The sequence below is a fragment of the Ovis canadensis genome, chromosome 19, assembly GCF_042477335.2.
Source record: "Ovis canadensis isolate MfBH-ARS-UI-01 breed Bighorn chromosome 19, ARS-UI_OviCan_v2, whole genome shotgun sequence".
NCBI classification, from domain to species: Eukaryota; Metazoa; Chordata; class Mammalia; order Artiodactyla; family Bovidae; genus Ovis; species Ovis canadensis.
In genome coordinates, this window is record NC_091263.1 from 16,084,197 (window position 1) to 16,108,527 (window position 24,331).

The 24,331-nt window shown below is 39.6% G+C and overlaps 1 protein-coding gene across 2 annotated transcripts in view; it reads right to left on the reverse strand.

The window, feature by feature from the left end:
* NEK10 (NIMA related kinase 10) overlaps nt 1–24,331 on the reverse strand; it is a 278,135-nt gene that overhangs the window by 48,091 nt on the left and 205,713 nt on the right. For both annotated transcript variants that reach the window (XM_069561142.1, XM_069561143.1), the window contains exon 31: nt 14,356–14,456. In XM_069561142.1, coding sequence (XP_069417243.1) covers nt 14,356–14,456 — 101 coding nt within the window. The remainder of the gene's footprint in view (nt 1–14,355; nt 14,457–24,331) is intronic.

Here is a 24,331-nt window from a genome sequence, read left to right on the forward strand (position 1 = left end):
CCCCAATCCTCAGGAAAGATTGAAAAAGTTAATGACATTATTAAAAGACATCTGTGCAAGTTAACTCAAGAGATGCAGGACAATTGAGGGCTTAACTGTCCCCAAAGAGGAGGGACTGTCCCTTTTTGAATGTATTTGTGGAGGCCCTTTTTTATGCACAGACATTGTTATGTAACAGCTCTCAGCTTTTCAACAGGCATTAATGGAACTCCAGGAGGTGACTCCTGACCCAGCCTCTGTGTCAAGCAAGCCTCTCTTTGAGCCAGGAACTGAGGTCCAGATAAAAATAACGGATCTGGGGGCCAATCCCTTGAGCCTCTCTGGGAAGGCCCTTACCAGATTATTCTTTCTTCTCCCACAGCTGTTGAAGTGCCAGGAATTGATTCGTGGGTGCATCACACTTGAGTTAAGAGGTGGCACCCTGGCCAGAACTAAGTGATGTCATTTCATGTCTTTACTTTCTATGCTCTAACTTTCTGCTTTTCAGATGGGCCTGATAATCTATGTGAGCCTGCTTCTGCTCACTCCAAAAATCCTGAGTCTGCCATTTGATCCTCAAGACAATGCCTTCCTGTCCTGGGCTCACTCCTATGCTACATTCCACAATTGGTCTAACTGCTAGCTTTGTGGAGCATTCCCCTCTTCATCAGTGGAAGGCTTCCCATGGTGGGCATCTCCACCTCAAGGAAAGGACTTTCTCCAAATCTGTGAATACCTTCGGCAACAATCATATGTGATGCCTCTTCTTAATCTGATGACATCTAACAATCCTAAAATGGACTGGTGCAACACTTTGTGCCTTAACTATGGACATAATGTGACTTTTAATTTTGATTATACATTGTCTTGGTTTAATGACTATTTTGCTACACAGAAGAAGGTAAATGGGTCTAGATGTGATGGCTTTTTACTTGACATTTATCAAATATGGGATGAGGTTATACACTAACTCCTGAAAAGGGATGCCTAATATCTAGCTCCCCCATAAGCTGGGAACAAATAGAGCTATCCCCAGAAGTTAGCCAACAACTTAATCATAATGATTGGAAACACTTGGGATTTTGCCTCAGGAAATATGCAACATAATCATTCCCCTGTTTTCCAATCCCAGTTTGGGGCCTTCCTTTGCCTGGCCAGGCACTGATTGGAACTGGATACCTCAGTCACACTGGCTTGCTCCAAACAGGACCTACTGAATATATGGCTCTTACCAATGAGCATGGCTTCCCCCTGGCTGGATAGGGAGATACACCCTAGGTCTAGCTTTTACTCATGGCTTCAGATTTTCAAAGCTTCCAGGGAAGCCTGCTAATTTACCACACCTTGGAATTCCCTGGGCAAGGTCTGTATTTCATTAGCACGATTATTTGGCTGCAGTGTTTGTTCCCTCTCTGGGAACTACAGATGTTATGCTACAAGTGGATGCTCTAACTTTACCCAACAGCTTTACAAGATTCTCAAAAATGCTATTTCAGCTCTTAATGCTGAACAAATACAAATTAGAAAGGTGGTTTTACAAAACAGGTTGGTCTTAGATATTCTGACAGCTCCACAAAGAGGGACTTGTGCCATCATTCATACCGTGTCGTACATATATACCTGATATGAGCACTAGCGTTACTCACTTTACTAAACACATAAACAAGATGACTCAGCCTATGGATGCTCCTGAAGCCTCAACTGCCTCACTTTGGGAGACATTAACTAGTTCCTCATGGTGCAAAACTATAGCAATTGCAAGAATTCTGATTGTTCTGTTTTTGCTGTTTGTTCCCTGCATCCATAACTGTAGCTGGATTTCTTTCTAGTCATTTGAAGGCTTTAAGTTACAAATGGTTGCTTAAACTCCTGCGACTGTGGCAGGTTTCTCCAACTACTACTTGGGGCACCTGGATCAGAGACCCTCAATATGAGGGTTAGAAAAATATGTTGCCTCAACAATTTATGGATGACACCCCTCAACAGTAGGAAGTAGTTATGGAATGAACATAATTCTCCTAAAAAAAAAAAGAGGGGAATGAGAAGGTAACAGGCAGGAAGGCCAGGGGCCTCCAAATGGAGGAAATAGGCTGCAAGTGTCAGATTTTTTTCTCTTAAAATTCCATGTTGCCATGACGACACCTGGTTCCACCTGAATTTAACTTTTCTCAAATCTTGAGCTAACCAATGCATTTTTCTTATGGAAATGCTTTTCTTAAGATATGTTAATGTATTATGTATTTGCTTTGGAATTTGCCTTTCTTCAAAATGGTTCAACCTAAGACTAACCTTTTTTTATTTTCTCAAAATGGGCTGATAATAACTCAACAAACCAGTATTCATATCAATTGTTTCATGGCTGGGGGATGACACACCTCATGCCATCCTATCTCAAAAATGCATATTGTGGGAGAGGGGCCTAGTGAAACTCCATCAGCCTTGAGGTGCCTCTCTTAACTGATTAATAGCTTTCTAACAGATAGAAAACATCTGGCTAAAGACTAGAAGGGGGGCACTCTTTCTGCCCCCTTCTGATGTCTATGTCAGAAGCTTTCTCTCTCTCGGCTGTGACCAGTGCACTAAGCGCAGGCAGCTGCAACCAGCGCACTAAGCACAGGCAGCTGCGACAAGCGCACTAAGCGTGGCCGAGAGGAGCTACCCCACTTCCGAGGTCAGGGGCAGAAGCTGGGAGGACCCCATGCCCGAAGGGCAGCGGCCAAGAGGAGTTACCCCAAGTCCAAGGTCACAGGCAGTAGCCGAGAATGCCAGGCTGCAATGGCGCAGGAACAGCCGAGAGGAGCTACCCCGTGTCAGAGGTCAGGGGTGGCAGCCGGGAGGAGCCACCCCGCATCCGAGGTCAGGGGCGATGGCCAAGAGGAGCCACCCCACGTTCAAGGCCAGGGGCAGTGGCCAGGAGGAGCCATCCCATGCCCAAGAGTGACCCCACTTTCAAGGATGAGTGACTACGTGGGCACAGGAGGGCCTAGAGGAGCTATCCCACGTTGAAGGTCAGGAAGGGTGGTGGTGAGGAGATACCCCTCATCCAAAGTAAGGAGCAGCAGCTGTGCTTTGCTGGAGCAGCCATGAAGAGATACCTCACGCCCAATGTAAGAGAAACCCAAGTGATATGGTAGGTGTTGCAAGAGGGCATCAGAGGGCAGACACACTGAAACCATACCCACAGAAAACTAGTCAATCTAATCATACTAGGACCACAGACTTGTCTAACTCAATGAAACTAAGCCAAGCCCACAGGGCAACCCAAGACAGGTGGGTCATGGTGGAGAGGCCTGACAGAATGTGGTCCACTGGAGAAGGGAATGGCAAACCACTTCAGTATTCTTGCCTTGAGAACCCCATGAACAGTATGAAAGGCAAAATGATAGGATACCAAAAGAGGAACTCCCCAGGTCAGTAGGTGCCCAATATGCTACTGGAGATCAGTGGAGAAATAACTCCAGAAAGACTGAAGGGATGGAGACAAAGTAAAAACAATACCCAGCTGTGGATGTGACTGCTGATAGAAGCAAGGTCCAATGCTGTAAACAGCAATATGCATAGGAACCTGGAACGTCAGGTCCATGAATCAAGGCAAATTGGAAGTGGTCAAACAACAGATGGCAAGACTGAACGTTGACAATCTAGGAATCAGCGAACTAAAACGGACTGGAATGGGTGAATTTAACTCAGATGACCATTATATCTACTACTGTGGGCAGGAATCCCTCAGAAGAAATGGAGTAGCCATCATGGTCAACAAAAGAGTCCAAAATGCAGTACTTGGATGCAATCTCAAAAACAACAGAATGATCTCTATTCGTTTCCAAGGAAACCATTCAATATCACAGTAATCCAAGTCTATGCCCCAACCAGTAACGCTGAAGAAGCTGAAGTTGAATGGTTCCATGAAGACCTACAAGACCTTTTCGAACTAACATCCAAAAAAGATATCCTTTTCATTATAGGGGACTGGAATGCAAAAGTAGGAAGTCAAGAAACACCTGGAGTAACAGGCAAATTGGGCCTTGGATTGTGGAATGAAGCAGGGCAAAGACTAATAGAGTTTTACCAAGAAAATGCCCTGGTCATAGCAAACACCCTCTTCCAACAACACAAGAGAAGACTCTACACATGGACATCACCAGATGGTCAACACTAAAATCAGATTGATTATATTCTTTGCAGCCAAAGATGGAGATGCTCTATACAGTCAACAAAAACAAGACCAGGAGCTGACTGTGGCTCAGATCATTAACTCCTTATTACCAAATTCAGACTTAAATTGAAGAAAGTAGGGAAAACCGCTAGACCATTCAGGTATGACCTAAATCAAATCCCTTCTGATTATACAGTGGAAGTGAGAAATAGATTTAAGGGCCTAGATCTGATAGATAGAGTGCCTGATGAACTATGGAATGAGGTTGGTGACATTGTACAGGAGATAGGGATCAAGACCATCCCCATGGAAAAGAAATGCAAAAAAGCAAAATGGCTGTCTGGGGAGGCCTTACTAATAGCTGTGAAAAGAAGAGAGGCAAAAAGCAAAGGAGAAAAGGAAAGATATAAGCATCTAAATGCAGAGTTCCAGAGAATAGCAAGAAGAGATAAGAAAGCCTTCTTCAGCGATCAATGCAAAGAAATAGAGGAAAAGAACAGAATGGGAAAGACTAGCGATCTCTTCAAGAAAATTAGAGATACCAAGGGATTATTTCATGCAAAGATGGGCTCAATAAAGGACAGAAATGGTATGGACCTAACAAAAGCAGAAGATATTAAGAAGAGGTGGCAAGAATACACAGAAGAACTGTACAAAAAAGATCTTCAAGACCCGGATAATCAAGATGCTGTGATCACTCATCTAGAGCCAGACATCCTGGAATGTGAAGTCAAGTGGGCCTTCGAAAGCATCACTACGAACAAAGCTAGTGGAGGTGATGGAATTCCAGTGGAGCTATTTCAAATCCTAGAATATGATGCTGGAAAGTGCTGCACTCAATATGCCAGCAAATTTGGAAAACTCAGCAGTGGCCACAAGACTGGAAAAGGTCAGTTTTCATTCCAATCCCAAAGAAAGGCAATGCCAAAGAATGCTCAAACTACCTGACAATGCACTCATCTTGCATGCTAGTAAAGTAATGCTCAAAATTCTCCAAGCCAGGCTTCAGCAATACGTGAACCGTGAACTTCCTCATGTTCAAGCTGGCTCTAAAAAAGGCAGAGAAACCAGAGATAAGATTGCCAACATCCGCTGGATCATGGAAAAAGCAAGAGAGTTCTAGAAAAACATCTATTTCTGCTTTATTGACTATGCCAAAGCCTTTGACTGTGTGGATCACAATAACGTGTGGAAAATTTTGAAAGAGATGGAAATACTAGACCACCTGACCTGCCTCTTGAGAAATCTGTATGCAGGTCAGGAAGCAACAGTTAGAACTGGACATGGAACAACAGACTGGTTCCAAATAGGAAAAGGAGTACATCAAGTCTGTATATTATCACCCTGCTTATTTAACTTGTATGCAGAGTACATCATGAGAAACGCTGGACTGGAAGAAACACAAGCTGGAATCAAGATTGCCAGGAGAAATAACAATAACCTCAGATATGCAGATGACACCACCCTTATGGCAGAAAGTGAAGAGGAGCTAAAAAGCCCCTTGATGAAAGTGAAAGTGGAGAGTGAAAAAGCTGGCTTAAAGCTCAACATTCAGAAAGCGAAGATCATGGCGTCCGGTCCCATCACTTTATGGGAAATAGATGGGGAAACAATAGAAACAGTGTCAGACTTTATATTTTTGGGCTCCAAAATCACTGCAGATGGTGACTGCAGCCATGAAATTAAAAGATGCTTACTCCTTGGAAGAAAAGTTATGACCAACCTAGATAGCATATTCAAAAGCAGAGACATTACTTTGCCGACTAAGGTCCATCTAGTCAAGGCTATGGTTTTTCCAGTGGTCATGTATGGATGTGAAAGTTGGACTGTGAAGAAAGCTGAGTGCTGAAGAATTGATGCTTTTGAACTGTGGTGTTGGAGAAGACTTCAGAGTCCCTTGGACTGCACGGAGATCCAACCAGTCCATTCTGAAAATCAACCCTGGGATTTCTTTGGAAGGACTGATGCTAAAGCTGAAACTCCAGTACTTTGGCCACCTCATGTGAAGAGTTGACTCATTGGAAAAGACCCTGATGCTGGAAGGGATTGGGGACAGGAGGAGAAGGGGATAAAAGAGGATGAGATGGCTGGATGGCATCTCTGACTCGATGGACGTGAGTCTGAGTGAACTCCGGGAGTTGGTTATGGACAGGGAGGCCTGGTTTGCTGCAATTCATGGGGTCGCAAAAAGTCGGACACGACTAAGTTACTGAACTGAACTGAACTGAAAACTTTATTACACAAAAGCTCTGAGCGATCAAGCCTCGTCACTGACCCTGGATTGAATTCCTCTCCTCCAGAGGCCAAGAATCCTGTCATCTTTCATGGCTCAACAACAACCTTTCAGTAGCCCACAGGATCTGCTTTGATAGTGACTCAAATAGTATCTTTTCTATTGAAAAAAAGTGATTTGACATATTACTGTTTAAAAGGAGATTTCACTAAACTGTTCAACATATCATCAAAATAAATACACAGAATGTAAAATTCTCTTTTTGTTCAGTCGCTCAGTCATGTCTGACTCTTTGTGACTGCATGGACTGAAGCACTATCTTGGCTTCCTTGTCTTTCAGTATCTCCCAGAGCTTGCTCAAATTCATGTCCATTGAGTCGATAATACCATCCAACCATCTTATCTTCTGTTGCCCCCTTCTCTTCTTGCCCTCAATCTTTCCAGCATCTGGGTCTTTTCCAATGAGTTGGCTCTTTGCATCAGGTGGCCAAATTATTGGAGTTTCAGCTTCAGCATCAGTCCTTCCAATGAATATTCAGAGTTCATTTCCTTTTGGATTGACTGTTTTGATCTCCTTGCTGTCCAAGGGACTTTCAAGAGTCTTCTCTTGCACTACACTTTGAAAGCATCAACTCGCACATCTGTACCTGACTACTGGAAAAACCATAGCTTTGACTATGTTGGCTTTTGTTGGCAAACTTATGTCTCTGCTTTTTAATACACTGTCCAGGTTTGTCATAGCTTTTGTTTCAGGGAGCAAGCATCTTGTAATTTCATGGCTGCAGTCTCATCCACAGTGATTCTGGACCCCAAAATAAAGCCTGTCACAGTTTCCATTTTTTCCCCATCAATTTGCCTTAAGAGTTTACAAACCCTGAAAACCTGAGTCCACTTGAGAAACACAGATTGCCATAAATTCTATCTAATCTGTCATCCTTGCCCCTAGGAACCAAAAAATCCAGATGAGAGGGTACAGATGGATCTAACTTCATCCATCACCACTGCTGGAAAAAAACAGTATGACAGTTCAGTTCAGTTCAGTTTAGTCGCTCAGTCGTGTCCAACTCTTTGCGACCCCATGAATCGCAACACGCCAGGCCTCCCTGTCCATCACCATCTCCCAGAGTACACTCAGACTCACGTCCATCGAGTCCGTGATGCCATCCAGCCATCTCATCCTGGGTCGTCCCCTTCTCCTCCTGCCCCCAATCTCTCCAAGCATCAGAGTCTTTTCCAATGAGTCAACTCTTCGCATGAGGTGGCCAAAGTACTGGAGCTTCAGCTTTAGCATCATTCCTTCCAAAGAAATCCCAGGGCTGATCTCCTTCAGAATGGACTGGTTGGATCTCCTTGCAGTCCAAGGGACTCTCAAGAGTCTTCTCCAACACCACAGTTCAAACGCATCAATTCTTCGGCGCTCAGCCTTCTTCACAGTCCAACTCTCACATCCATACATGACCACCAGAAAAAACCATAGCCTTGACTAGACAGACCTTAGTCGGCAAAGTAATGTCTCTCCTTTTTTAGTCCTGCACTTTTCATCTGAGGACAGCTCATTGCTATTTCTGACCACATCTCTATGTTCTTCTGGCAACAAGTATTGTTGCTAAGATGACAATCTAAAGGAGCTCCAACCAAACTAACAGTCTACTCTCTAGGAGACAGATGTCCCTTTTTTTAAAAGTTGCAATATGCTGATTTTCAAAGCATTTATTTAACACAACAATCAAATTTTAACTATAGAGTTAAATCCAAATCTTACATTGGCTGCAAAGTTTCTACCTAAGCAATAACACATGAAGACTCGTGCTAACACATGTATTTCAGTCACCTTAATTGCTTAAAGATCAATTTTCGTTTACAGCAATGGAAGTGAACCACTGATTTCATTCTCAGCTCACTGGTCTTAAGATTACTATCTCATTTTTGACGAAAACAGATGAAAAATCACTGGAGGCAGGATAAGGATTCTAACATTGTGTCTCTTAAAATAGCTGCTTTTAGACTGTTTCCACAGATTTGTCTCCATGGAAATTGAGTAGGAAAGGTCACCACAAGCCAAAAGTAAGCAGTTTCCCATTTAAAGTCACTTGTTGGTTGTCAGAAGGGACCTGGCTCTGAAATTCAGAGTGCTATCACAGCATAAGTCTATGAGAGTTTGAGAGCCTAGTACATAAATACATGAACAAGAAGGGTTTTTTGTTTGCTTTGTCAATTCAGTTTTACTTTCAGAAGTTTTACTTTGCAATTACCAGAGAGAAAAAACTGATCCTGGTCTTCAAACTTTGGTGAATATGTGAGTGTAATGTTTAGCCTTATATTTATCTCCTTTATTTGAAAGGCATTAAGTTTAATGAGCACTGTAATTTAGTTTCCCAAAGAGGAATCATTCCTTACTACATACAAAGTCATAAACTTCAAAGTATTCTGGAAAAACATTTTTACAATCACCATGGTTATATCTGAATTTGCAGCAAGGAATGCCATTTTGCCAAAAATATGAAATAATTTATTATGCTGGCAGTATAAGAGCATATTAATTAGGTGTTAATAATTGTTTCATTCTTGCTTTAAAATACTTTGGAATCCAGAAAGAAATAAAATATACCCATTTATTTACTTATTTAAACATGAAATTTGATTTATTTATTATTTTTTTACTTTACAATATTCTATTGGTTTTGCCATACATCAACATGAATCCGCCATGGGTGTACAAGTATTCACCATCCTGAACCCCTCTCCCACTTCCCTCCCCATACCATCCCTCTGGGTCATCCCAGTGCACCAGCCCCGAGCATCCTGTATGATGCATCGAACCTGAACTGGCGATTCATTTCACATGATATTTTACATGTTTCAGTGCCATTCTCCCAAATCATCCCACCCTTGCCCTCTCCCACAGAGTCCAAAAGACTGTTCTATACATCTGTGTCTCTTTTGCTGTCTCACATACAGGGTTATCATTACCATCTTTCTAGATTCCATATATATGCATTAGTATGCTGTATCACTGTATTTCTTTCTGGCTTACTTCACTCTGAATAAGAGGTTCCAGTTTCATCCACCTCATTAGCACTGATTCAAATGTATTCTTTTTAATGGCAAAGTAATACTCATTTGTGTATATGTACCACAGCTTTCTTATCCCTTCATCTGCTGATGGACATCTAGGTTGCTTCCATGTCCTGGCTATTGTAATCAGTGTTGTGATGAACATTGGGGTACACATGTCTCTTTCAATTCTGGTTTCCTCGGTGTGTATGCCCAGCAGTGGGATTGCTGGGTCATATGGCAGTTCTATTTCCAGTTTTTAAAGGAATCTCCACACTGTTCTCCATAGTGGCTATACTAGTTTGCATTCCCACCAACAGTGTAAGAGGGTTCCCTTTTCTCCACACCCTCTCCAGCATTTATTGCTTGTAGACTTTTGGATCACAGCCATTCTGACTGGCATGAAATGGTACCTCACTGCGGTTTTGATTGCATTTCTCTGATAATGAGTGATGTTGAACATTTTTTCATGTGTTCATTAGCCATACATATGTCTTCTTTGGAGAAATGTCTGTTTAGGTCTTTGGCCTATTTTTTGATTGGGTTGTTTATCTTTCTGGAATTGAGCTGCAGGAGTTGCTTGCATACTTTTGAGATTAATTCTTTGTCAGTTGCTTCATTTGCTATTATTTTCTCCTAATCTGAAGGCTGCCTTTTCACCTTGCTTATAGTTTCTTTTGTTGTACAGGAGCTTTTAAGTTTGATTAGGTCCCATTTGCTTATTTTTGCTTTTATTTCCAATATTCTGGGAGATGGATCATAGAGGATCCTGCTGTGATTTATGTCAGAGAGTGTTTTGCCTATGTTCTCCTCTAGGAGTTTTATAGTTTCTGGTCTTACATTTAGATCTTTAATCCACTTTGAGTTTATTTTTGTGTATGGTGTTAGAAAGTGTTCTAGTTTCAGTCTTTTACAAGTGGTTGACCAGTTTTCCCAGCACCACTTGTTAAAGAGATTGTCTTTTCTCCGTTGTATATTCTTGTCTCCTTTGTCAAAGATAAGGTGTCCATAGGTGCGTGGGTTTATCTCTGGGCTTCTATTTTGTTCTACTAATCTATATTTCTGTCTTTGTGCCAGTACCATACTGTCTTGATGACTGTGGCTTTGTAGTAGAGCCCAAAGTCAGGCAGGTTGATTCCTCCAGTTCCATTCTTCTTTCTCAAGATTGCTTTGGCTATTCAAGGTTTTATGTATTTCCAAACAAATTGTGAAATTATTTGTTCTAGCTCAGTGAAAAATACCGTTGGTAGCTTGATAGGGATGGCATTGAATCTATAGATTGCTTTCGGTAGTACACTCATTTTCACTATATTGATTCTTCTGATCCATGAACATGGTATACTTCTCCATCTATTAGTGTTCTCTTTGATTTCTTTCACCAGTGTTTTATAGTTTATATATATATATATATATATATATATATATACACACACATATATATATATGACTTTTGTTTCTTTAGCTAGATATATTCCTAAGTATTTTATTCTTTTCGTTGCAATGGTGAATGGAACTGTTTCCTTAATTTCTCTTTCTATTTTCTCATTATTAGTGTATAGGAATGCAAGGGATTTCTGTGTGTTGATTTTATATCCTGCAACTTTACTATATTCATTGATTAGCTCTAGTAATTTTCTGGTGGAGTCTTCAGGGTTTTCCATGTAGAGGATCATGTCATCTGCAAACAATGAGATTATTACTTCTTCTTTTCCAATTTGGATTCTTTTCTTTCTTTTTCTGCTCTGATTGCTGTGGGCAAAACTTCCAAAACTATGTTGAATAGTAGTGGTGAACGTGGGCACCCTTGTCTTGTTCCTGACTTTAGGGGAAATGCTTTCAATTTTTCACCATTGAGGATAATGTTTGCTGTGGGTTTGTCATATATAGCTTTCATTATGTTGTGGTATGTTCCTTCTATTCCTGCTTTCTGGAGGGTTTTTATCATAAGTGGATGTTGAATTTTGTCAAAGACTTTCTCTGCATCTACTGAGATAATCATATGGCTTTTATTTTTCCATTTGTTAATCTGGTGTATTACACTGATTGATTTGCAGATATTGAAGAACCCTTGCATCCCTGAGATAAAGCCCACTTGGTCACTGTACTATGTATGATCTTTTTAATGTATTGTTGGATTCTGATTGCTAGAATTTTGTTAAGGATTTTTGCATCTATGTTCATCACTGATATTGGCCTGTAGTTTTCTTTATTTTTTTGTGGCATCTTTGTCAGGTTTTGTTATTACGGTGATGATGGCCTCATAGAGTGAGTTTGAAAGTTTACCTTCCTCTGCAATTTTCTGGAAGAGTTTGAGTAGGATAGATTTTAGCTCTTCTCTAAAGTTTTGGTAGAATTCAGCTGAATTCTGGACCTGGGCTTTTGTTGCTGGAAGACTTCTGATTACAGTTTCAATTTCAGTGCTTGTATGATGGGTCTGTTAAGATTATCTATTTCTTCCTGGTTCAGTTTTGGAAAGTTGTACTTTTCTAAGAATTTGTCCATTTCTTCCAAGTTGTCCTATCTTGATCATTTTTATACATTAATAATAAAAAACTTTTAAAAAGTATTTTAAAAAGTTTTTTATTATTAATATATACAAATGATCAAGACAGGCATATGTAAATTAAATTTCAAAGGATATTTTATCTCAATTTGGTAGTGAATTGTTAAGGTAAGCAAGAAGCTATTTGAAGTTATTTCCATAACACTACAGTTAAAAATACTTTCCCACATCTTTATATCATTATTTAAATGGAAATGTGTTTTTGAATATAACACCTTTACTCAATAGAGATATGTCAGACTATATTTTGACTTATTAACCAATTTTCTTTCCCCATCATATGTCCTTGTGCCCTTTCACCTACTTTCATTCAATCAGGTAGACAGTTTTTTGGGGTTGCATAAGGGAAAGGTTGGCAGCAGAAAATGGAGAAAAAGGTAGACTCTTCAGTCTCAGAAGGCTGGCCCTCAGGGTAACTGGAAAGAATACCAGATTTAGTTTTAAAATGAACAAACAAAAAAAAAACCATAAAAGACAATTCAAACATGATAGATAAGAGCCAGGCTACTCCCGGGATGGGCAGAAGTCAAAGGAGGAACAGTGAGAAGCTGGAGATTGGCAGGTTCCAAATAAGGGATTCCCTTACGCAGCCCCCAGGCTAACTGCGCCAGTTGTCAGTTTGTTTACTCTCAGTTCCAAATCCACCTTCACTGCCCTGTTTGTGATACTGAAACATATGTCCCTTGTCAGCTGGCTGGATGTTCAGATCTATCAGAAGAGGGCACTAGTGGAGGATGAAGCCTGTCTTTCTGGTTCCAGTGATGCTCCTGCCTTACCTTAGTTCGGCAGCAGTTCAGCGGGGAAGGGAACTTCAAGTGGTGCTAACCCTCAACCAGATTCAGTGGCACCAACCCTGCAACCAGCTTTCTGAAGAGTTCCATGGAGCAGAACCTACCTCTGGTACCTCACCTGGTCCCACGGAGGGCAGTTCCTAGCATGTTGTCCTTACATGCTGCTTTCCAGCAGATCCAAAGCACAGAACCTCAGAACATTTCTCTGGTTTTTCCAGTGAGGTCTGAACCTCAGCCCAGGACAGGGTGTCCTCTTTCATTTTGTTCCTTTCTTGGGTGCTCTTCCTTAGCCCTATAAATAGTGACTTCCTTATCTGCTCTTATAGTCTTTAAATTTCTCTTCCCCTCCTCAGTAGATGCTGCTGCTAAGTCACGTCAGTTGTGTCTGACTCCTCACGACCCCATGGACTGTAGCCCACCAGACTTCTCCATCCATGGGATTTCCCAAGCAAGAATACTAGAGTGCCTTCTCCACCTCAGTAGATGATACCCTGTTATTATGAGTAATTCTTACATAAGTATTTAAGTGAAACCATCCCTGTTGAAATCATTGTGGTTTCTGTTCCCTGACTAGACTATTAGTGAAACATTTGGTTCCAGGATTGTCCAGGAGGAGCCACACAGACGGTATTTGAAAACTGGTTTAATTGTACCCTTGAAACTAAGCCCACTGCTAGGTTGTTTGCCAAGAGGACACAAGATGCTAGTGATTCACAGTATGCAGTGCTGCTGCAGTGCATCACTGTTGTCTGGATGAAGAGCCAACTGAAGGGAGCAGCATGGAAGCTTGAGTGACTGCTACATTTGATGATCACGCAGTATGAAGACCACAAGGATGGTGGGGTAGGTGGGTCCTTCTGATGTACTGGAGCATTTACAGAGACAATGACAGGCTTGGGTTCTTTAACTGTCAGCTCAAATAATAGTCTAAGAGCCAGAAAGATTCCATGACAGCCCTAACAGAATATACTTCTTGCTATCACAGCACTGGTATAGCTAATAATCAAACAGGAATCTAATTGAGTAGACTGCTGAGTTACAGTGTCAGCTGAATGCTCATTTCACCAAATTTCTCATGCAAAAGTTAAAAAAAAAAGATTAGAATACTAAAACCCCAAGTAGGGACATGTTGTTGGACCCAGTTAAAACTGACTATTTGAAACTCAACTCACTCTGAACTATCATTGCCAGTGGAAGTAGCTTTAAACCCTGCATCTGAGAAGACAAGCCTTCTTTTGCTTCAAAACTTTATACTAACCTCACCTAGGACAAATGAGGGCTAATATCTTTAAAAGAGATACTCATTCCTCTTAAGATCCACAATAGTGAGCTTTAAGTCAAGAACAAGGGTCATATCTCAATATGATCCAGGGGAACTGGTACACATCATTACCAAAGAGGAAATAGCTTATACATTAAAAAAAAAAAAAACTGCAAGATTTTGTTATTCCATATTAGTAGCAACCCAGAGAACATGCACAGGAGTGGATTCTAAGGGTGTCTCAAAGGAGTTCTTTGGCAATATTAGCACCAAACTTGTACTTAAGATGAAAAAGAAATAAAAAGCTGGCACACTTACCTGAGTGATGTAGATGACTTTGTGCAGCTGGATTAGGATCTGCTGAATAGGATCACTGATCTGACGTACTTTCCTCTGTGACACAGCAATTCCTGCAGATGCTGTAGGTAAAAAAAAATCTGCAGTTAGTGAAGACCCTGGTTTTCCCCTTCAAACACCGTATTAATGGAAAAATGGGGTAAAATTCAGGGAGAAAAATAACAAAGCAAAAGCCCTCGTCCTACTAATGAAACAGTATGTAGAGAGTTTGTAAAACTTCAATATTTTATGACATTGGATGCATAATTCCCTCCTCCTACTTCTCAGACCCCTAAGGTAACATGATGATGTTATTGATAACATCTGGAAGACTATCACTTGGAAAATTGCTTGCAATTACACCAGGCTGCCACTAGCAGTCAGTGGTGTCTCGTATACTGTGTCCACTGAAAAGGTAGGCTTCAGATAATGTGCAGTTAAGAGACTATCACACTTTAAAATTTAAAATTCATTATAGCAAATAAAACTAATTTTATTAAAACTACCAAAATGCAAATACTGAATAGGCAATCTTACAAAGCAAACAAAAAAACTAATAAATTATAATTTGTAATATAATCAAGAGTTTGAAAATTGTTACAAATTATAATTTTCACCTCCCTTCAGGTCTCAATAAGACACATTTATAATTTATTCTGAGTTCTCATCATACAGCCACATCACTTTCACAATCCTAGGCTAGCTTGGTGCCAAATTGTATATAAGCCACTTTCCCAGATTCACATGTCACAGGCACAAGTCCCACTCTTAACTTCAAGGAATGTAAAGCTATTTAAAGGAAAGGTCTTAACCTCCATATTAGTCACAAGGTCCCCTCTGCTTCCTCTCAACCTCAGATCCAAAACAGAAGAAAGACCAGATAGGTGGATGTATACTATCCTCTCTCCCATCTTCCTGTTCTTTCCCTTCCTTGCTGCAACCTGTAGCATGCTTTCTAAAATAATGCTTTTCTTCCTAAATTCTCATTTTTAAAGAAAATTTCCAAAGACCTTCTTTTTTTTACCTCAATGAAACCCTGAGTAGATGAAATTAAATGTGAACACAATCATTACTTAGCAACAGCTAAGATTTTGAAAAATCATTCTTATATAAGTGCTTTCTGAGAAGGCTTACATATTTTACCCTAAAAATTTATTTTCAAAACATTTATAGAGAAAATTTAATGTGCCCATTAAAAGATTCAATTTGTCTTATAATTAGCATATGAAAATGTATATTTAGGAAACAAACTACTATGGGTTCTTTTACTGTGTTGAGAAATTCACACAAGAAATCATCTAGTTCTAATTCATCTACATTTAATACCATTTAAATGTTTGAAATTTAAAGGATCTACCTCCTCTAGGAACTCTGTCTAACTTCTTGTAAACATGAGTTACCTGACCTTTCAAATGAGGCTTAATAAATTACCCTTAGTGTAAAAATGTAAAGATAAACCAGAAATAATTAAGGTAGTTCTGAAATAGAAAACAGAACTGGACATATCTGCTTTAGTCTGCAGAGATGGCCAAGTATACATACATTATATTTTGTCCAGTAATGTCTCTTTGCAGAAATAATTATTCTTTTTAAATATATTTATTTTTTGATTTTTTATAGTTTTATTTTTAATTAATTTATTTTTTACTGAAGGATAATTGCTTTACAGAATTTTGCTGTTCTCTGTCAAACCTCAACATGAATCAGCCATAGGTATACATATATCCCCTCCCTTTTGAACCTCTCTCTCATCTCCCTCCCCACACCACCCCTGTAATTATTTTTTTGTCTAGATTGATATCTAAAACTTATGCAGTTTAGTTGATGTTTTATATCTGTGGCCATAGATATAAAACAGAAATAGTTAGCTAGAATGCCTGCCTTCTGTACTACTCAATATGCAGTGCAACAATTCTTTTTTTTAATATAGATTTATTTATTTTAATTGGAGGTTAATTACTTCACAATATTGTATTGGTTTTGCCATACATGAATCCACCACAGGTATACACGTGTTCCCCATCCTGAACCCCCCCCTCCCTCCCCATACCATCCCTCAAGTAAGCCAGAAAGAAAAATACCAATACAGTATACTAATGCATATATGTGGAATTTAGAAAGATGGTAATGATAATTTTTCTTTAAGACCCTTGGCCACTACTCTCTCAATCCCAGTAATTCCTTGAGTTTTGAAAATAGCTTTGGTTTCTTACTCTCTAAAAAGTACATTTTAAAATGTATATTTACAGATGCCTATTATAAAATAAGCAAACAAATGTACAACAACCTAAGTATCACAGAAGAGACTCTAGAACCCCTGGAACCAGCATCCATCAGCCTTCTCCCCAGAGGTAACCTCTGATACCAATTTGGCATGTTGCCTTTCAGTTACTTTTCTGTCTATTTACATACTTCAGTGTGTACATTCAGAGCAATATTTTCCAAACTATGGTTGAGCCCTGAATCAGTTTAATGAGCCAGGACCAGCTTTTGAAAAGTGGAAAAGAATGGCATGGAATAAAATAGGATAGAAAAATTTCAGAGTACTGCATGTAGTAAGGGTTCACTCAGTCTAGATATGAAATGTGTGCCGTACTGAGGATCATTTCCAAAATAAAACACTTTGAGAGCTACTATTGTAGAAAATCTATAGTGCTACCTCATGCTTTCTTTCCCTCTTTTTAAATAAATGGTGACACATTATAAGTCTGGTTTACAATTTTTATTCTGTCTGCTTTGGAGATTATTTCTTATCAATACACATTATAGCTCATTTTTAATGACCACCATTGAACAGTACTACATGTTCCGCTGCCTGTTCTGTATGCATGCATACACTTCTCTCTTGATAGGGACCTAGTTTTCTTTCAACTTATGATGATATTAAATGATGCTGCAGTGAATATATGTATTCAAACAGTGAATATGTGTGTGTGTGTGTGTGTGCCTCACTGTGCATAGTGCAAGAGGTCTTTTAGTGTAAATAAGGAGAAATTAAGTAGCTGGGCCCTTTGATACACATATTTGCAATTTTAACAAATACATGTTAAAGGAGCTGAATCAATTTGCACTCTAACCAGAAGAGAATCCACTTTTCTATCCCTTGATCAACACTATAATCAAACTTTTCCATTTTACCATTGTGATTTTGTTTTATTTTGTGTTTATCTAAATGCTGATGAGGTGCTGCCCTTCTTTGGTGAATTTTCTGTTTGTTTCCCAAGTTTCTCTTCTCTTATTGATTTGTATATGCTCTTTACATTGTCTGAATACTAATCCTTTCACTGTATTTTCCCTTAATCTGTTACTTCTGTTCAGTTTAAAGGGCAATTCCCAACCCCATCACCTAGACTAAAGACAGTCTCTCAAGGTTATCTGCTGCTGTTATGCCATGACAAGTCAGGATTGCATGACCAGTTCAGCACTCTGGGTGCTCTGGCAGTATTACTGAGATGTGAGTGATCACATGGGTTAGGACTGGGGAGAAGAAAGAAATTTAAGGTTTCACAATGATGGGAGTCTGACTGTAACACTTGCAAACCCCCTTGATTTCCTGAACAACTGCAGCTAATCCTAGGTATGATCATTTTTATTCCTCCTTTTCTACCTTATCAAATCATCACTGTTTTTTATATTCCCCATCCCAAAATATGTATTTAGCCATTAGTAATTTTAGGAAAACAAAAATAAAAATCCAAATATATATCTTTAAAAATTTTCTTCATTAGACATTAATAACTACTAACTTCATGGCAAATCTTAGCCATATAAAGCATTCTTCCTCAGTCTTTCAGATTAGCACACTGAAAATACTACACTTAACTATTCACAAAAAATGCAACACATATTTATATTGACAATTTTATTAAAACAAATTTCCGTTAAAAAGAGATCATAGATGGGAATTCCCTGGTGGTTCAGTGGTTAGGAATCTATGTTCTGTCAAGGGCCTGGGTTGTTCCCTGGTTGGGGAACTAAGATCCTGCATGCTACAGAATGTGGCCAGGAAAAAAAAAAGATACCATATAAACTGATCTTATTTCAATGTCAGTCATGCATAGTATGTTCATGATTCATACCTATATAGTTCCTGCTGCAAAAGATAGAAAGTCTCATTCAAATTTAAATAAAATCAAACTTTTAAAAATAAATTTATTTATTTTAATTGGGGGTTAATTACTTTACAATATTGTATTGATTTTGCCACACATCAACATGAATCCGCCACAGGTATACACGTGTTCCCCATCCTGAACCCCCCTCCCTCCTCCCTCCGTATTCCTTTTATGGTTTTATTAAGATAGGGAGCTGAATTAGTGTTTTAAAACTTAGGAGAAAACCACAAAATTCATTATAAGTGGCGATTTACTTAAAATGCCAAACAATAATATGTGCTAGCTTACTGTGCGGGGAACGTGACACTGACCAGCTGTTTCCCCTCTGAGGTGGTGGTAGGAGGACCTGGAGAGGTGCTGGCAAGGGTTTCACACATGTCGTCTCATGTGGTCCTTGTAACTGTTCTGAACGGTGTCCTCATTTTACAGATAACTGAAATTAAGAAGAGTGTCCAACCAAGCCTGAAAAACCGGGACCTGCATTTAGATGGGCCCTAAACTCTACACTTAACTCAACTCTCCTAACTTGTTACCAGGAGACCATGAAACCATGGACCATGTAACCTAACATATATGTTCCTTCCCACACCTGAAATACTACTTCTTTTCTTAAAAGGAACTGCTACTTCTAACACGTTTTCATCGTACCTTTTAACATTTAATGAATCAAATATTTTTGAAAAGCAAGTACACGTAATAAATTGGAAACATCATGTCTTCATACCTTCTGCAGTGCACTATATCTGGTTTATTATCTCATGACACATTACAGAAGTGAAGTTAGGGGCCCACTCTCGGTCCAGTCTACTGAAGTCACAATTCACAGCACAAGCTCTGAACCTTTTAGTTACTACAAAATGATCAGGAGATGGACTACACATATTCCCCCAATTGACCAAGACATAGTATACTATTTTTCTGAATTCTCTCTGCTAAGAATCAGGGATTTTTGAACAACAGGGGTAGGGGTAGTTTACAGCAGGAGCTCCCTGAAAAAAAAAAAAAAATATATATATATATACACACACATGTATGTATGTATGTATGTATGTATGTATTAGGGGCAGAGCCAAAATTACTGAGAGGGAACATATGGAGTTTCTGTTACCCTGCAACTAGGATACTCACAAGATGTTGGTGGGGGGCCTCTGAAAACTAGGCAGATGGGGGAACCACTAAGCAATCAGGTAGTATGTGAATGGGAGCAAAGAGGGGAGGAAAAGTGGAGGCCAGACAGGACTGGTGTGGCTGACGGGTGACTGGGAACACCAGGAAAGGCATGCTTGCCTCCAGGAGGTTAACAGGGAGTAGGAAGGACCTTCAGAGGTTGGAGGATGGGGAGGGGGGAATGTTCTTGGCATTCCCTCCTGCCCACTTGGCCCCAGGGAGCTTGCACAGGCCCCAAGCCTGGTCCTATGCCCTTCAGGGACCTCTCTGCCCACGTGGGTACTGGGGGTGTGAGAGGGAGTGGGAAGGAGAAGGACGCAAGCCAAACTGGGAGCCCTCAGGGGTCAGGAGAAGTGCCTGCTGTTCCCTTGCCCACTGAGCCCAAAGGAGTCTCCTAAGGCCCTGGGCCTGGCTCTCCACCCCTGGGGACCTCTCTGACCTTCAAGGTGCCTTCCACCCTACAGGACCTACTCTGTGTGTGTAGGTCCTATGGGTATGAGAGGAAGGGAGTAGAAGGAAGAGCCAAGCCCTGGGGCAAGAGTCACTTGAAGTTCAGAGGATTTGGGAACCTGCCTGTAATTCTACCCACTCGGCCCCAGGGAGACTCCTGGGGCCCCAGATGTGATCCTCCACATCCTAAGGCAGGAGAGACTGCAGAGGCCCCCTCAGCTAGACTGAACCGAAGCCCCAACCCCCAACCAGGGCCTTTTCCAGTAGTGTGGGTCCTGAATCAGGACCCTGCCCCTGCCTAAAGCTAGCCTCCACATAAACCCAGCCCCTGCCTAAGCCCTGCCCCTCACAGCTGAGGTTTTTCTGTCTTTTTGTTTCTTTTGTTGTTGTTTTGCTTTGTTTGGGGTTTTTTTGTTCTTTGCCATTATCGAGTTCTGTTTTACCCTTCGGTGGTTCTTTTGTATATATTCTTCTTATTTTTAATAAAATATCTGTTAATTTTCTGAATTCATTTCATTATTTTTATTATTGTTATGCTCCCTTCTTTATGATCATTAATGATATTTTTTCTTCTTTGCTACTGGGGGTGTGAGCTTAGTTTTACCCTCCAGTACTTGTTTTATATAGATTCTTATTTTTCTGAATATATCTGTTAGTTTTCTTAATTTAATTTGTAATTATTTGTATTGTCCTGCTCCTTTTTTTTTTTTTTTTTTGCATGACCTGTGACTTGCAAGATCCCACTTCATGGGCCAGAGATCAGGCCTGAGCTCCTGAGGTGGGAGAACTGAGTCAGAACCACTGGACTAACAGAGAACATCACGCCCCAGGGAATATTAACTGGAGTGAGGTCTCCCAGTCAAAAGAATAAAATACTTAAGAATAAATGTACTTAAGGAAGCAAAAGACCTGTTCTTAGAAAACTATAAAACTCTGATGAAAGAAATCAAACAGGACACAAACGGAGAAATATACCATGTTCTTGGACTGAAAGAATCAATATAGTAAAGATAAATATACTACTCAAAAGTGAAAGTGAAGTCGCTCAGTTGTGTCTGACTCTGCAACCCCATGGACTATAGCCTACCAGGCTCCTCTGTCCCTGGGATTTTCCAGGCAATAGTCCTGGAGTGGATTGCCATTTCCTTCTCCAGGGGACCTTCCCAATTCAGGGATCAAACCCGGGTCTCCCACATTGTAGACAGATGCTTTACCATCTGAGCCACCCAAAGCAATCTACAAATTCACTGCAATTTCTATCAAATTGCCATGGCAGTTTCCACAGAATTGGAACAAAAAAATCTTACAGTTTGTATGGAAACACATAAGACCCCAAACAGCCAAAGTAATCTTGAGAAAGCAAAATGGAGCAGGAGGAATCAGGCTTCCTGACTTCAAACTTTACTAAAAAGCTACAGTAATCAAAACAGTATGGTACTGGCACAAACACAGAAATATAACAGGTACAGGATAGAAAGCCCAGACATAAACCCATGGACCTAAAATCACCTAGTCTATGACAAAAAAAAGTAAGAATATACAATGGAGAAAAGACAGCCTCTTCAATAAGTGGTGCTGGGAAATCTAGACAGGTACACATAAAAGAATAAAATTAGAATACTACCTAATATCATACATAAAGTAAACTCAAAATGAATTAAAGACCTAAATGTAAGACTATAAAACTCTTGGATACTATAAAACTCTTGGAGGAAAACAAAGGAAAAACACTCTTTGACATAAATCACAGCAAGATCTTTTTTGAACCACCTCCTGAAATAATGAAAATAAAAACAAAATAAACAACTGGGATCCAACTAAACTTAAAAACTTTTGCACAGCAAAGGAAACCATAAGCAAGACAAAAAGACAAACCTCAGAATGGGACAAAATATTTACAAACAAAGCAGTGGACAAAGGGTTAATCTCCAAAAATACAAACAGCTCATGGAGTTCAATATTTAAAAAGATAAAATAAAATAATAGGCAGAAGATCTAAATAGACATTTCCCCAAAGAAGGAATATAGATGGCCAATAAACACAAGAAATGGTGCTCAACATCACTAATTATCAGAGAAATACTAATCAAAACTACAATGAGGTACCAGTTCATACCAGCCAAAATGGCCATCATCAAAAAATCTACAAACAATAAATGCTGGAGAGGATGTGGAGAAAAGGGAACTCTCTTACACTGCTGGTTGGAATCTAAATTGGTACAGCCAGTGTGGAGAATAGTATGGCAATACCTTAAAAAACTAAACATAGAATTCCCATATGATCCAGCAATCCCAATATAGGCCATATACCCTAAGAAAACCACAACTTAAAAAGACACATGTACCCCAGTGTTCATCACAGCACTGTTTACAATAGCCTGGACATGGAAGCAACCTAGATGTCCACTGACAGATGAATAGATAACGATGTGGTACATATACACAACGGAATATTATTCAGTCATAAAAAGGAATGAAATTGGGTTATTAGTAGGGATGTGGATGAACCTAGAGCCTGTCATACAGAGTGAAGTGAGTAAAAAAGAGAAAAATATCATATATTAATGCATATATATGGAATCTAGAAAAATGGTGCTGATAAACCTATTTGCAGGGCAGGAACAGAGGCACAGACATGGAGAACAAAGCTGAATGTATGTGCCCTATGTTCAGACTATACTACAAAGCTACAGTAGTCAAAACAGTATGGTATTGGCACAAAAACAGACACAGATCAATGGAATGGAGTAGAGACCCCAGAGATAAACCTACACACATGAGGTCACCTAATCTATGACAAAGGAGGCAAGAATATAAAATGGGGGAAAGAGAGTCTTTCAACAAATAGCTCTGGAAAAACTGGGCAGCTACACTTAAAACAACAAGATTAGAACATTTCCTCATACCATATACAAAAATAGGTTTTCCCTGGTGGCTCAGCTGGTAAAGAATCCACTGAAATACAGGGGACCTGGGTTAGATCCCTGGGTTGGGGAGATCCCCTGGAGAAGGGAAAGACTATCCACTCCAGTATTCTGGCCTGGAGAATTCCATGGACTGTATAGTCCATGGGGTTGCAAAGAGTTGAACACAACTGAGTGACTTTCACTCACTCACGATACAAAACTAAACACAAAATAGAGATTAAAGGCTTAAATGTAAAACTAGAAACCATAAAACTAGGAGAAAACATAGGCAATACAGTCTGAGGCCTTAGAAATATTTTTTTGGATATGCCTTCTCAGATATAGCAAACATAGGCAAAAATAAACAAATCAGATCTAATCAAACTTAAAAGCTTTTGCACGGTGAATCAAACTATAGACAAAATGAAAAGACAAACTATTGAATGGGAGAGGATATTTGCAAAAGATATGTCTGATAAGGGGAATACCCAAAATAAATTAAAAACTCATACAATTCAATATAAAAAAGTTAAAAATGGACAGAGCACATTAATAGACATTTCTTCAAAGTAAACATATAGCTAGACAATGGAAATATAAAAAGATGCTCCAACTTGTTAATCATCAGGGGAATTCAGATCAAAACCATCATGAGAGATCAACTTTTACCTATCAGAATGGCTATAGCCAAAAGACAACACATAAATGTTGGCAATGATGTGGAGAAAAGGGAACCCTAGTATACTGGTGGTGAGAGTGTAAATTGGTTCAGCCACTATGGGAAGCAGCATGGAATTTCCACAAAAATTAAAAATACAACTACCATATGACCCAGCAATCCCACTTCTGGTTATATATCTGAAGAAAACAAAAAAAAAAAAACACTAATTCAAAAAGATGTATGTACCCCAATGTTCATAGCAGCATCATTTACAATTGTCAGGTGTGGAAGCAACCCAAATGCCCACCAACAGATGAATGGATAAAAAAGATATGGTGTGTATATATGCAATGGAATATTATTCAGCCATAAAAAGGAATTAAATTCTGCCATTTTTCAGCAATGTGGATGGATCTAGAGAATATTATGCTTAGTGAAAAATGTCACACTGATGAAGATAAATACTGTGTGTGTTTTCACTTATATGTGGAATCTAAAAAATAAAGCATATGAATGCATAGAGCAAAACAGAAACAGACTCACAGAGAACAAACTGTGCTTTAATATACTATATTTGTTCTTTTCTTTCTGACTTACTTCACTCTGTATAACAGGCTCTTAGGTTATCCACATCACTTGATTTGACTAAAATTCATTCA